Genomic DNA, 14,370 nt, shown 5'->3' with positions numbered 1-14,370 from the left:
CCGCCCCACCTCCAGCACCATGCTTTCCCCATCCTGCCATTTGGCGCCCACGTCTTTACCAAGACATCTCGCCTCTAGTGGCCTCAGTGCCGTCCAGCAGAGATGCCACCTCTTCCCTGGGGTTGACTCCAAGGAAAGTGGCTGTACTCCTACCAGGATTCCTCCTGTTTGCCACTCTTTAGCCACCAAAAACTTCACACCGTTCCAGGCCCTTCCCTTGTGTAGCTGGATTCTGTATCCAATGGGTAGGTACTACAGATAAGTATCACTGAGGCACCGCTGCAGGCGCTTTCAGTGGCTGGCCTCGCAGTGACTCACGAAAGAGGAAGGTCTGGCCTTGCTAGCAATTGCTACTCCCTGCCTGGTGGCTGGAGCCGTGGGGAAGTCGTGCGTGTTGGGCAAGATGGTTATCTTGTTATGTCAGGCTGCGTTTGTGACAGCGCGGGGGCCATCTCCGCTGCGCGCAGCAGCGCGAGCAGCAGAGACACCGGAAGTGGGAAGTCACTGCAATAGGCAGATACTGTGGGGTATATTTGGTACCCTTGCCCACCTGCCAGGGGCCTGGGGGGGCCAAGCTGGCGCCAAAGCCTTCCTGGGAGAAGGGGAAACCGGTGCAGTCGTGTGTCCAGGAGAGGACAGTGTTTTCTCCCCATGCCTGAGTGATGGGAAGGCAGGCTCCACACCTCCTAGACCCCATCGGTCCCTCCCGTGCATAGAGGGACCAGCCTGCTCGCCTCACCTGGCGCAGGAAGGCTGCCCAGCGGGGACAGGCTCGTTGACAGCGCTTTCCCAAAAAAGGTCTGAACCCTTCGCTTGCTTCTGCCACTTCCCTTGCCACTCCCTTTCCTGTGAGAGAGAGGATGTGCTCAGTTTTCTCTCTCTCTCTTTCTCTCTCTCTCTCTTCAGACCTGCCCTATCACTTAAATGCTTCCCTTAAGCGGAGAGGCTGGCACAGGGACCTTGCTCGGGAAGGGAGTCCAGGATGGCTAGACGGAAGGTTTCCACCCACAGACCAGGTACCACCAGCCCGGCTTTGCTAAGTGGCTTCTCCCCCGGGGCCCGAGGTGCCTGGTTGTGGCAGGCTGGGCTCAGCACATGCCAGGGGGGAGCGGGGCAAGCTTTCTGCCACCTCCGCAATTCCCCGATGATGGGGTTGACAGGATGCAGAACAGCAGCTCTGCATCGTCCCCACCCCTGGACGTGGCCGACTCCCACGCTGCCTGAGGTTTCCCTCCCTGCAGAGGGGAAATCCGCTGGTGAACAGCTTTGCCGCCACCTTGCAGGGCCCCGAGAGGCTAAGACTCAAGCTTTGCTGCCTGCAGCGACGAGGGAAGTAGGCGCTGCCGGGGCAGAGCCTGCTCCTAGCACTGGGCCGCCCAGCGGTAGGGTCTGCGGCGGTGTTGCAACCCGCTGGCTGGAGGAGAGGGGCTGGCGTGTGTTGTGGGCAGTCCCCAGAAGCCCCTGACCCACCTTGATAGAAGTCAGGCAACACCCTTGGCTATTTGGGCCAAAAGGGTTGGTGCCCCCGATGCATTAGTGCATCCCGTTCCGGTTCAATGTCCCCAGAAAAACCCCGCTGTGTGGGCTGATCCTGGCTGGGCTCCCCCTACCCAGTGCACGAAGTTAGCCCCAAACTTTCTGCCCTTCCTGGCTGCCTATCTGGGGCCCGTGGCCAACACCGGAGATTCCCCCCAGCCCTCTCCCGCCCTGCAGCGATACTTCAATCCACTTCTGCTCCACCTGTTTTCTAGCTTCTCATTAGGAGTCCCGAATCGGCACCAGGGAGTGCTGTAGGCAGTGCGGGGGGGGGCATTTTGGGTGCTCTTCTGTACAGATCTAGGCACTCGCTTACGTGGTGTGTAAACGGGGCAGGGGGAAGGGGTGGATTTTATTCTGGGCCCATCGTTTCCTCTGGAGCAGACGGGGAAGTGGTGATTGCGTTGACACTTGGCCCCTGGGTGTTTTTCTGTGCCGAAGCATCATTGGGTAGTAAAGGGAAGGGTAGCTCCGCGGCCCCGTTCGGATGGCGTAAGCGGGGCGTGGGGTTACATCACAGGACATCGTGCGGCGCCAGGTTGGCAGCGAGGCCTACTCGTGTGGATCTCCATTGCAAAGGGAGAGTTTTCCTCCTTTTTGTCGGCTGCTCTTGGGGGGAAAAAATCCACTCCCCGCTTCTCGGCGGAGCTTTTCCCTCTCCATCGATTGAATAGCTCAATACCAGAATCAGGTTCCCTCCTGATGCAATGGAGATTTGTCTCTTGCCTCGCTTCTGTCCGCGCGAGTCCTCGGCGTCAGGGCGGCGTGGAAGCGTGGGATCCCCGTTTGTTGTTTAGCGAAGCTCACAGAGACGCATTTCCCACTGGTAGTAGTTAGCTTGGAGAACCCAAAGGCCAGGTCTTTCTAGCATTTAAATGTCACGAAGGATCAGAGCTGAGGCCTTGCATGCTCCCAAAGTTCATTCCAATGCGGTTGTTGTTGTTTTTCTGCCGATAACCCTGTTTCCTTCCTTGGCACTGGTCAGGACACATGAGTTGGAGATACAGCTCCAAGGTCAGATGTCACAGCGTTTGCTCACTGCGTAACGCCCTTGTTCTTGCAGAAGGATGCCTGCCTGGCCATTCACCTGCATCCTAAACCCCCTTTGCAAATGGATCGGATGCACACCTTGCAAAGGCAGCAGGGACCCTAAGGTCCTGCTATGTCATGGCTCAGGCACCCAGGGCCTTGGGGGATCTTTTTGGCATGGCCCTACCCAGGACCAAGACTGAAGTACACGCCTGGAAACCTGTTGCAGAAGTACACGCGTGTGCACCCCTTCCTCAGGCGTTGGGGGTCCTGGCCCAGGCTGACAAAACCAAGAAAGCTCTCTCTTGCACATTAAAGCATGCAACTTGCTGCCATCAGATGTGGGCGCTGATCGTTTAACCGGATTCACACAAGGATTGGAGAAATTTTTGGAGGAAAGGGACATCGGTAGCTACTGAACGTGGGAGCGAGGGGTACAGCCTCTGAATCACAGCTTCCTAGATCTTACAAGCTCTCCGGCGCAGTGTGGGCAAGGTGGCCCTACGGGCAGGCCGGGTGGTGGGCAGCGATGGGGAAGGCCTTATGATTTTCCTGACCGTGTTGTGCTTGGGCACAGCGGCCCCTTTAAGGGCGGTTCGGTTCTCTCCGCTTGGGAAATCTCCCCTGTTAAAGTCTTCCTCTTTTCAAAGTTGTGCACACGCGCGCTCCTCTTCCTCCCAGCTCTCCTGGGCCCTCGAGGCAGAGCGCTGTCACTGCCCGAGCTGTACTTCCTTCTTCAAGTGCCGTCAGCCCAACCTCCCTGTCTGAATTCCCCAGGCTCTGGATGCAGCCGGTGCCTGCCCCTCCTCGCCCCTCTCACCAGCGCTCCCACAAACCTCTTGCACACCGTGCACGGGCGATTGCCACGTGAGGAACCAGCTCCTCTCCAGCCGCAGTGCCCAAGTCGGTGGCACCCCCTTGGAGCCAGGCACGCTGCCACCACCGCTGCCACCAGCTCCATGTGCAGAAGGCACCCCAGGCACTGACCATTAGGATACGACCCAATGCCTTGTTGCTGCTGTTTTTTCCCCCCAGCTCCCCTACATCTCTCTGTCTGCCCCCCTATCTTTATGCCCTGGGACACAGATCCTTCCCAGCAAGCCAGCATCCTTCAGGATTTAAAGTGGGGCTCTGTGAGAGTGAACCAGTGCCATGTCCCCTCTTGGCTTGAAGGGTCACTTCTGAGCAGCAGAGAGGATGGTGCCCCCCTGAAACACGTGCGTCGTGGCTCAGGAAGAGAGGCTGAGCCAGCCGTAAGGGTTCAGGTGTCCGTCAGCCCCCAACTGTGCCTTGTCTTATTGCCACAGGACTCCCTCCGCTCCATGGAGCGATCAAAGGGTTTTGGCCCCAATTAGCTTGTTACAGGCTGATCCATTTGCTGCTTTAGGTTCTTGCCTGTGTTCAGGACACGGGGAAGGCCCTGACAGCCCACAGTAAAGATTTTACCTGCAGAGCTGGCAGGCCCTCCCTTCCCCTGATAAATGAGCGCATTTGGGGTCTAAAATGCCATCCTTTGGAAGCTGTAGAGGCAGCAAGCAATGAGGGATGCTTGTTTGCAGGTGACGCCTTGGGCATCCATCGGGATTATAGAGGTCAAGCATGCTGGGACGGCCCAAGGGAGTTTCCTTCTGGATGCTGGAGCGGGGAAGGGGCAGCAGAAGGATCAGTCCGGAGAAGCCCTGTTTAAACACTCTTCCCTTTTGCATCCACCCTCTGCCTTTGTGAAAGGTGGGGGACCCAGTGGACCCGACTCAGCCTTGTTTAGCTGGTGGTGCGGGTTATCCCGGAGGTTGGTCCTACAGCCCCTAGGCTCTTAGTCATTTGGGGTGTGAGCATCCTCCTTCTCCCTGCTTCTCTCCCTCTGCCAATAGCTTCCAATTCTCTGCACCCTCCTCAGTGCCAGCTCCTTGCCCTGCCCCTCGCGGGCACCCCAGGACATGGATGGTAGAGCTGCAGGCCTAGGTCAGCAAGCCCCTTTGAGCATTGCAAATGCCGGGCAATCCGGGCTTCCTCGTGTTTATGCTCTTCCCTCCGCTTCATCCCCCGTTTGCTGTAATTAGAGGCTGTAGCACTGCATGCCTGCTGGCAGCTGCTGCCCTGTTGGGCAGCGAGGATTTGTATGGATGGATAATTACTTTTCTGCATAGCGCCGGAGTCTGGAGGTTGTTGTGCAGCTTGTTTCTTGCATGGAGCAAGGCTTATGTCAGGCCGTGTCCTGTCTGTCCAGGCTTGGCTTTGTCTCCGTGTTTGGAGCATCGAGAGCAATTGGGTCTGGGCTCCTGCCTGGAGCAGACTCATTTTCTGTTCGGCGTCAGTGCCATGACACGTGCCTTTTGGAAGCAGAAGCAGTACCCGGCCAGCCCCCGATGAGCAAACCAGACCCCAAAATGCCTTTCCAAAGTCACCTGGCTGCAAAAGCACCTCTGAGGTTGCTGCCGCCTGGGGTGACGGCATCCCGGGCACCCTGCCAGGGCTGACAGATCAGGAGGGGCGTTTGGGGAGAGGAGCGCAGCCACTCTGTTATCTCAGCCAGATGCACTGGGCCAGCAGAGCCTTGCAGGCACTTAGATGAGAAGTGCATAAATATCACTGCTAAAAACAGAACCAAAATTGGGATCATCCTTTGTGAAGGGGGAGGGGGTGTGGGGGGCGGGTTCTCCCTGGTGTGCAGCATGTGGTGCCCAGCGTGCACGTGCAAAGGTCCTTGCTGCTGGAAAATGTGCCGGGGGCCAGCGCTCCCATATGTGTGAGCTGCTGGGAAGAGACTAGCGTCCAGATGCTGGGAAACATCTGCACAGTGGCAGGCACAGGAGAACGGCTTTGCCTCATGTCGCTAGGCTAGCTTGTGGGTCAGGCTCCCCATACCACCCAGAGACTCTCCATGCCCTTTTGGAGGGTGCACTGAGCCCAGGTCTTTTCCCAGCCCTTTTCCAAGTCCCCCCAGACAGCCTATGTGGAAGGGTGACAGGAGGGCGTAGGCAGCATGGATGAGTGAAAAGGGCCAGGGTGTCTGGAAAGGAGGCTGCTATTCTCAACTCTGCCACTGCCCTGCTGCATGACCTTGGGCAAGTCACTTTATCTCTCCCCACGCTTTTCCACCTGTAAGACCTTTGGGTGGGTGAGGAGGTTGTACCCTACATGGGACCTTGTATCCCTGGGTTGCTCCTGTTATACAACTAGGAGCAAAGCCAGCGTGCAGGAACCCGGGCCTAGGTCTCCAGCGAGGTTGAATAGCTTCTGCAGCCTTCACCGTGTACAACAAAAGTGCAGGAAAATGGCTAACCCAGCCAGCTCCTCTTCTGCTGCCATCTAGCAACACGCCGTGCTGCCGGCCCTGTGCTGGCAGCCACTTCCTAGGAGCCGTCAGAGGGAGGCAGAACTGGAAGCCTGGATGGTGGACACCTAGGTCTGGATCATCCGGGAGGGCGGGGGCGTTGCACCAGTTTGGCAACTGAAGCCTTGGCCTCTGGGACTCTCCTCTTTTTGCCCCTGCCCAATGCATAAAATGACATAAAATACTGGCTGAAAGGCAGATGCCCCTAGTTTCCCACCTGTACAGCACCAGCATCCCTCCCTCTGCCCACAAAGGTGTGGGCCGAGCCGCTGGGCCGGATGCGCGTGCTAAGAAGTGGTTAACTAGGCTACTGAGCAAACAGGGCGGAGAGTCGTCTTCTTGGGGCGATTGTTTCCAGCTGTTCTCTGCGAGCTCAGGCCGGCGTCACGGAGCTGGGCCCGCTCGGTTCTTGCGACGATGAATCCCTTTGCCATTATGGAGCTTCGTTCGAATACAGGCTTGGGGAGTGTGGTTGCACACCTGCTAGGGCTGGCATCACCTCGTGACCAGCTGGGTCTTGAGGGCTGAGCTATCTAAGTCAGTCTCTCCCTAGCTCTAGCAGCCTGGTCCATGCATTGGCCGTGGTCCTCCATCCTTTCAGCCAAGTTTTTGTCCCTGAAAAAAACTCTTCTTCCAAGCAGGCACGAGCTCCTCAGCTAGCCAGTTATGCATCCCAGTCCTGGTGGCCAAGACAGTTCTCCTTGCTGCCTTGCAACGGGAGGGGATTTCTTTTGCTCCTTGCGCATCCTTGGTCCCCGGTGCCTCCCAGTTTGAGCTTCTGTGCCTGTTCCCTTCATCCCATCTACTGACCCAGGATTAATCAATTGAGCCCAGCTCTGTTCTGGTGGCAAGGACACAAGAAAACCTCCCCCTGCACTCAGAGGGTGCCATCTAACCATCCTCCTCCTGCGGCCTGGCTTCTTCCTGACCCCTCAGCCAGCAGGTCCCTTCTGGGTGCCCCGGGCTGCCTGGATGTGGGGGGGTGGCTTTGTGCTGTCGGGACCGAGGCAGGAGCAAGCCCGTGACTGCGGCAGGAGTGGGATTGTGCAAGCAAATTCCATGCCGAGCCCTTGATCATAATATTTGGTGTAACCGCCGGTGCATCCTGCCTGTGAGACCCTCTTCTCCAAACAACGGGCTCCTGTCAGCAGGGTCTGGTGTGGGGACAGATAAGGAAGCATGTCGTGTTTTGTTTGGGGTTTTTCTAAGTGGCTTTATCCAGGTGGAAGTCAGAAATGCCCCTTTTCCCAGCCAAGAATCCTTCTCCTCACAGCGCTGGCTCTGAAAAGGCCACAGATGTGTGGGAGGCATTTCGGAGTCGGCCGTGGGCGTTGTGTTTCACTGACATGTTTGCTGCACCGCTTGGCCGGGCTCCTTGCACTGTGCAATGCCAGAGAGGTTTTGGGGTGCCAGCAGCTGTGCCTGAGACCCGGCGGCTGCGTTAGGGGCAGGGCAGAGCCCAGCTGCCACCCTTCCCTAGCCAGAGTGGCAGGAGGAACAGATGCACTCGGGGCGAAGACCTGCTCTCATCACTGCGTCCTCCTCAGCTCTGCCCAGGCAGGGGCATGGGTCATTAAATCCATGCTCAGGAACTCCCAGGGGCAAACCAGTGTGAGCTGGGAATAGACAGAGCAAGGCTAGAAGTCCCCAGAGCTGTGCCTGCCCTGGGTTCAGGTGCTCGGGGTGTCCTGGCTGTCCCTAGTATGGCCATGGCATGCAGAGGAGCGTGGGGAATCAGCCGGGTGTCAGGCTGCCTGGGCAGAGCTTAGCAATTCATTGCAATGCAGGGGGAACAGGAGGGACTCCCTTGAATGCCCCTGGGCCTCTAGCCTGCATGAGAGACTTGCCCTGGAAGTGATTGAATCCTGAACCATGCTTCTTGCTTCCCCCAGGCTCCATCCAGTAGGCAGCAGGGGCCCTAGCCGGGGCACGCGTCCACTGGGCAGGTCACTGGCACCCGGGAGGCTGGGAGAGCATCCAAAGGCCAGCGGGAAAAGCAGCAGCCATCCATGCCGACCGTGTATGAGGCTGGGAAGCAGGTGAGTGGGAGATGAAGAAACCAGACCCCTGGCATGGTGTAATAAGAGCACCCTCGGGTTGCCCCAGATCTGCCTGGCACTCTGCTGCCAGCCTCCAGGTCCTGGGGATGAGAAGGGAAGCGAAAAGGGAAGGCTGGGCCAAGGCAGATGCTTTCTTCTGTCATTGTGGTCCGAGGGGACCCGAGCTGGGTGGTGAGGTGGATATCCCAGGTGTGGCCTGGGCTGGCGCTGTGCTAATTCACCCACCCCGTGCTCTTCCCCTCTGCAGTACACAGGACCCGAGTCCACCGAGAGACCCCGTCCGATGTCCCGGCATGAGACGTCTCCGACAACGGTGCAACCGGCCGGCCACCACCGCCCCAACGCCTGCTGCTTCTGCTGGTGCTGCTGCTGCAGCTGCTCATGGTACGTCCTCGCGCCGAGCTCAGGATCGGGGTCACTAGGCTGTCCCCACCCGCACCCTCTCCTGAGGGTGTCAGCTGTCTGGAGCAGGGACCAATCTTTATACTCCGTGTTTATGCAGCGCCTAGCTCAGGCAGGGCTCCACGGTGCCCCCAAAGCGAGCAGAAGAGAGCCAGCTTCCTCCTGAGCTCTGCACCCCTGGATGCTTGCGGCTCTGTGGATTCCCCTCCTCCCAGAATGGAGACAGCAGCCTTTTCTTTTAAAAGCAACCAAAAAAAAAACCCAGCCGCGCTGTGCAGCTGCTGCCAGCAGGCACTTCCTGAGCGCACGTGGGACCGGCGGCACGTCCGGGCTGCCAGCGCATCCGCGTGCTCGCGCTGGGTTTATAGTTGGGAAGCGGCTTCGATGCGGTGTTTAAAAACCGACTGTAAACACCCTACTGAGCAGATGGGCCAGTGTTTGCATTGCGTGTTCGGAGCCCCTGCGAGCAGCCTCCCCGTGCGTGTGATGGGGAGAGAGATGGGCTACCACGCAGAGACTTTGCAGAGTTTGTCCTGAGACTCTGCAGTTAGTACCTGGATGAGCAGACCTAACAGCAGCATTTGCTTCAGACTGGCATGGTGAGGGGCTTGCAGCTGGGAGGCTCATGGGGGCACAGGGCAGCACAAGCTCTTCTGAAACCCCTTAAATCCAGGCCTGGCTGCATGTCACCCCCACTAGATTGCCCCCCCGGAGCTAGTGAGGCTATGGACAGGCAGACAGACCTTGAACCTGCTCTAAAAGGGGTGCCTGGGGGCTCACAGCAGCTGTTGCGCTGGAGCTACTACATCAGCATGATGTTGTAGCAACACCAGTGAGCTAAAATTGTCCCAGTTTCAATCCAGGGTGAAACCAGGCTAAGGCTACGATGGTTTTGTCACCTTGTACCACCCTTGGGGCAGGCAGATGTAGCAGCTCCATCACCGCAGCTTCTAGGGCGTCGTTTGATATCGGTGCAGCTGTCCTGAATGCACAGTACCCGTTCCTTTAGAGATGGGGCTTTTTTGCTCCCCGTTAGCCAAGGCAACGGGGAAAATAAATGTTCCCTCCTGGCCAGAGCCTGATGCTTGCAGGCTGGGAACTGTTTTGAAACCCTGTAAACATCTGGAAGAGCAGCTGCAGGCAGCTGCTGCATAGCTGTGTGCAGCGGTGACCCGCTCCTGAGCGAGACACCCTTTGTTTCTGGTGTCGCGCAGCATTTCGGCTCTGAACACCAGGCGCGAGGTTAGGCCACTTGCGAGGAGGTGGTGAGGGGCTGGAGGCCTCTTCTGTGGGGTGGACAGAGCACTTGTTCAGCAGACTGGATGGAGGGAGGGAAGCTAGCCTAGAAGGACGGACGCTGCAGGTCCTGTCCATGCAGCGTTGGCCCAGGTGCTTGTGTCAGGGAGCTCCATAAGCAAACCCATGACTGGAGCTGCTAGCAAATGCCAGGGATGAGCTTGGACTGCTGAAGTGCGGAGGGTCCTGAGCCATGCATGGTGCCACCTGCCTCTATCTCCTGATGCTAAAAGCCAAGGTATCTACCCCTACGGAGACAGGCTGCACTTATCTCAGGTGCCCCATCCGGGTCTGTCCTCACTGACTCATGGCGCAAGCTGGTGGCCCGTGCACAGCCACTCCCAGCAGGGCAGTGGGAAGAGGGGAGACACCCAAGCAGAAAGCTCCCAGGTCCATCACAGAGCCCCTGCTCCTTCATGCAGACACCAGACCCCGTGGTCCAAGTGGCAGCGAGTTGCCACCCCCCCCAAAAAACATCACTTTGTTCTGCCTCTGGTAGCTGCAGGAAGACCCCACCAGAGCTAAACTACTCAGCTGAATCACAGACATCCCAGCATCTGTGTCCGTCAGCCATGGCATAGCTACCGTGGCCTTGCCAGGCTTTGCAAGCTAAGCAGGACAGGGCTGGGGGATTTGGATGAGGGGCTTCTGCAGAACATATAGTCTCTTGAGGAGATGGCATTGATTTGGTAATCAATGCCAGCACTCTGCATAGTGGTGGGAGCACTGCCCCGGGACAAGATCCAGCATCTCTTTTTGGAAACATAGGAGCATCAAAGCACAGCAGATTCCACCTTGGCTGGTTGCATTGGATTTCTCCTCCCCTGCACGTCTGTTCTGCGGGGCAGTTGCATGCGATGTTGAACTGCCGGGCTTCGCACAGACAGGACCACGTTTCAGCTGTGGGCAAAAGCAATCCCATTGTGCCAGGGGCTGCAAAACTCATCGCCACCAGATGCAGAGGGAAGCTGAGCGTTCAGCCAGATTTGCAAAGGGACTGGACATGTGCTGGGAGGAAAGGAGCAGGGGAGTGAGGGGCACGGCTTCTGCATCAGACCTTCCTGGACCTGAAATGCTGGAGGCTGCAAGGGAAAGAGGAACAAAGCTTGGTCAGACCCAGCTGCTGTGAGACAGGAGACTGGGCTGGATGGACCTATGATCCGACCCAGTACGTGGCAGATCTTATGTTCTCCATACCCTCCGTTGCTAGAGAAGCCGTGGGAAGTGGCAATTGCATTTTTTTGATGTATATTTGTTTGTAATAAAGCCAAATAATTGAGCTGAGAGCACAAGAGGGCAAAACCTACATTGGGCTGAGCAAGTGTCGAGGGACAGGAGGCATCCTCACATGTCGGAGAGCATGGGCATCGGTGATGTATAGGCATGCAGGCACCTGGCGGCCCTGGTCCCAGCCTTCTTCTCAGGGAAAAGGGGCCTGGAGGAAGTGAGTGTCTTGTCACCAGGCTTGTTTCCTCAAGCCCACCCCGACACCCTCCTTTGGCCTGGGGGAGGAAGAAGGCCCGGCGTTAATCTGGTCCGAGCAGAGCCGGGAGAGTGTCACAAGCAGGAAGCTGTCTTCCTGCTGTGGTTGGACGTGGGCGTCCAAGTCGAGAGGCCTGAGGGAAGTGGGCAGCAGACGACTTGGGGGCTGGTGAGGAGCAGGGGAGCTTTGGAGAAAATAAGAGGGGGAAGCCTAAAAAAAAAGCACCTGCCAGGTGAGGGCAGGATGGAAAACACCCAGTTAGGGGCATTGCTTCGCAGCCCTGTCATGTCCCCGGCGAGACACGTCCAGACCGGCTTGCAGGTTCCGGCGCGTGCGAGCGTGCAAGTGCATGCGCCCGTCCTCGAGCCTGCAGCTTTTAGCATCCCTTAGTTTAGCCCTTGCCAGAGACGGCCAAACTTGGGCAGCATTCGGGCTGACAGGGAGCCGGTCTTCCTGCGAGAAGGAGTAGGGCTCAGTGGTTAAGGCACAGCCAAAGGCATCGGGAGTGCTGACCGCAGCTCGGGCGCCAGCTTCCCATGTACGGGGCCAGCCTGGGTGTGCCTCAGTTTCCCCATCTGTAGCCCAGAGGTGATTTTCCCGAGTGGTTTCTCAAGGCTCATTAGGAACCGATCAGTTGTCAGCCCTGTCCTTAGAGGAGCAGGATGCAACTTGCCTTCTGAGGCCCCATGTACCCTGTGGGCACGAAGCATGCAGCTCTGCACGAGTATTTTTTACCAGCGGCAGCTTGCTGCATCGTCCGGTCCCATTCATGGAGAGCAGCCCTGACTTCTGACCAGCATATCTGCACCCCAGAGATTTGGGGAGTAGGAGTTAGATGAGCACTGCAGTCCCTAGGTCCCCTATTGCTCCCCGCTCAACCCGGGGGGACGTGGGGGTGTAAAATAAAGGCCTAGAAATGCAGCCTGGGTCTTTCCTGCTGTGGTATGAGCAGCGCATTTCTGCCTGTCTCCTGCCTAGCATGTGGTCCCCACGTCCATCCCCGTGGCTTCGGCTTTGCCCTTGCTGCAGTCTCAGGAGATCCCTCTCTCTCTGCCTGGAGGCTTCCAGCACAGAGACCCCCCCGAAGCCACGTTACCGCCAGCAGCTCCATGCTCGGTTGCTTTCTTTCCCTCGAGCTGCTGATTTCAGATCTGAGTCAGCCTCGAAGCAGAGCCCCCTCCTTCCCCCGCTACACACACTCGCTGCCCCCGGAAGCTACCAGGGCTCAGCTCGCTTCGGAGAGCTGCAGGATTTCGTCTTCTCCTTTATTAATTCAGATGCCGGCAGCGAGGTCCAGGGCTCCTCGGGTTTGGTCCGAGGCAGCACTGGCCCCTGCTGACTGGCTCCAGCTATTACTGCTGCATGTTTTTTACTCATTCTGCTGTCAGCGTTGGGGCTCCGGACACTGATTCCTCTCTATTTCATGCCCTTCCTCTTCTTCAGTGGCTGTTCTTCCCACAAGCAGGATCAGAGGTGGCGCAGTCCCCTGGAGAGAGGATGCAAGAGCCGGGGGGGCTCGCACAGCTCGTACTTTGCCATGCATGCAGGCGTCTGCCCGTGGCTTTGAGGGGGCTCCTGCAAGGATACAGCATCTCTGGTGGAGACTGGAGGGGCCATGATTAGGACCTGGAAGGGTTTGGAAGCCTCCTCTCCCAGTTTGTGAACTGGGAGCAGGATTCTGGCTCTGCTGGTGCCCACGGCTAGGCAGGGAAAGCTGGGATTGAAGCACGTCGTGTCAGTAGCTGATGGAAGCTCCCCTTTCTGGCTGGGCTAGGACTTGCATTATCAACCCACCCAGCCGGAAGTAGGAGGGAGCCCCCTTTACCGGTAGTCGGACCCAAATGCATAACCCCCCTGCTAGCCCCTGTCTCTGCTCCACGGCTGGGTGAAATGTCAGCAGAAAGGAGGAACGCTTGGAAATGAGATGCCTGCCTGCAGAGCAGCTCGCTCGCCTTTCCATTTGCACTGGCCACTGGGATCCTCCATCCTCACCATCTGCTTTTTGGAGCCTCTTGACTGCAAAGCCAGGGGTGCTGAGCCAGCCTGGACCAGCATGGCCGTCTGGGAGACCAGCGTCCATTTAAATGCACCTAGCACTTAGGAGCGGGGCAGGAAAGATGCAGCTAGACTGCTGGTCCAAGGGGGAGAAAAGGCAGGTGGGTTGGGCTGTCTGGTGCAGGTTTGATGCACAGAGGAGCTGGGCAGAGGGAAAGGCAGCTTTGAAGGTCTGTGCATGTCTGCTGCAGCCTGAGCTCATGGGAGTGAGTCACAGAAATGGCATGTATGAACGTGCTCCAGGTGCTTTAGCTGGCCTTCCCCTGCCACCCAGGCGCTGCATAGCAGATGCCACATGTGGCTGGTGGACCAGGCAGGGGCTGCCAGAGTCCGAGCCACCTTTGCCAGCTGCTTTCCCACCAGGAAGACAAAGCAATGCAGAGAGAGCAGCAGGGCTCCCATCCTGCCCCATCAAGGGTCCCAGAGCATCCGGGGCTTAGCTTTAAAAGGACAGTCCGGGCAATGCTGGCAGCCACTGAGCAGATGCCATGGGGAGAACGAGGTCCAGTTCTGATGGGAATGGGTATGGGCCCGCCTGCAATGTAGTTACTACCTCTCCGTCTGCCCCCCAGGAACGAAGACCGGGAGCGAGCCTGGAGGGCATCTCACGGCACCAAACTGGAGACCATACCCAACTGTGAAGCTTGGTGAGTGGCTGGGACCCTGGGTCTTCCCCTGTGTGGGTATGGCTGACGGTGGCACTCTTGGCCGCTGTGCCAACGTATCGTGGGGCAAGCCGAACTGCCCAGTGCTTGTCTCTCCTGCCCTCCGAGACACGGCCTGTGTCTGCCCACGCCGTGACCCAGAGACACACACAGCCGTGCTGCCATCATGTGCTCATGCCCCTTGGCAGCGGGTACTATGGAGGCAATTAGGAGTGAGGACCCCTGGGTTCGCCTCCCTGCTCTGCCACTGACTGCTCTGTGTGACCATGGGCAAGTCACCTGGCTGCTGCAGGCTTCCCTGCCTGAATCACACTCATTCACAAAGGGGCTTTGTCGGACTCGATGCTATTGTGTTCAAAAGCACGACGGGCTGCCTGTGCCCCAGCCTGGGGAGAGGCCACACAGCATCCCCCTCCCAAGCCATCTCTCCTGCACTGGGTTTTTGGTTTCCCCATCCTGCCTTCCTGCTGCTCCTGCCCTCGAGCTAAGCCTGGGGGGAGTTACAAAGGA

At 58.0% G+C, this 14,370-nt stretch overlaps 1 protein-coding gene across 1 annotated transcript in view; it reads left to right on the top strand.

Annotated features, from left to right (window-relative positions):
* Window positions 1–875: 875 nt before the first annotated feature.
* The window catches only part of RGS19 (regulator of G-protein signaling 19), a 31,668-nt gene continuing 18,173 nt past the window's right edge, over window positions 876–14,370 (top strand). Inside the window, exons 1-4 of the mRNA XM_019510085.1 lie at window positions 876–1,016; window positions 7,792–7,938; window positions 8,207–8,343; window positions 13,768–13,842. Of these exons, the coding sequence (XP_019365630.1) occupies window positions 7,909–7,938; window positions 8,207–8,343; window positions 13,768–13,842 (242 nt within the window). The 5' untranslated portion in view covers window positions 876–1,016; window positions 7,792–7,908. The remainder of the gene's footprint in view (window positions 1,017–7,791; window positions 7,939–8,206; window positions 8,344–13,767; window positions 13,843–14,370) is intronic.

Source organism: Gavialis gangeticus, unplaced genomic scaffold (assembly GCF_001723915.1).
Source record: "Gavialis gangeticus isolate Ggan-Ray unplaced genomic scaffold, GavGan_comp1, whole genome shotgun sequence".
Taxonomy (NCBI): domain Eukaryota; kingdom Metazoa; phylum Chordata; order Crocodylia; family Gavialidae; genus Gavialis; species Gavialis gangeticus.
The sequence above is the reverse complement of the archived record's forward strand: the minus strand, read 5'-3'. Positions and strand labels throughout refer to the sequence as shown.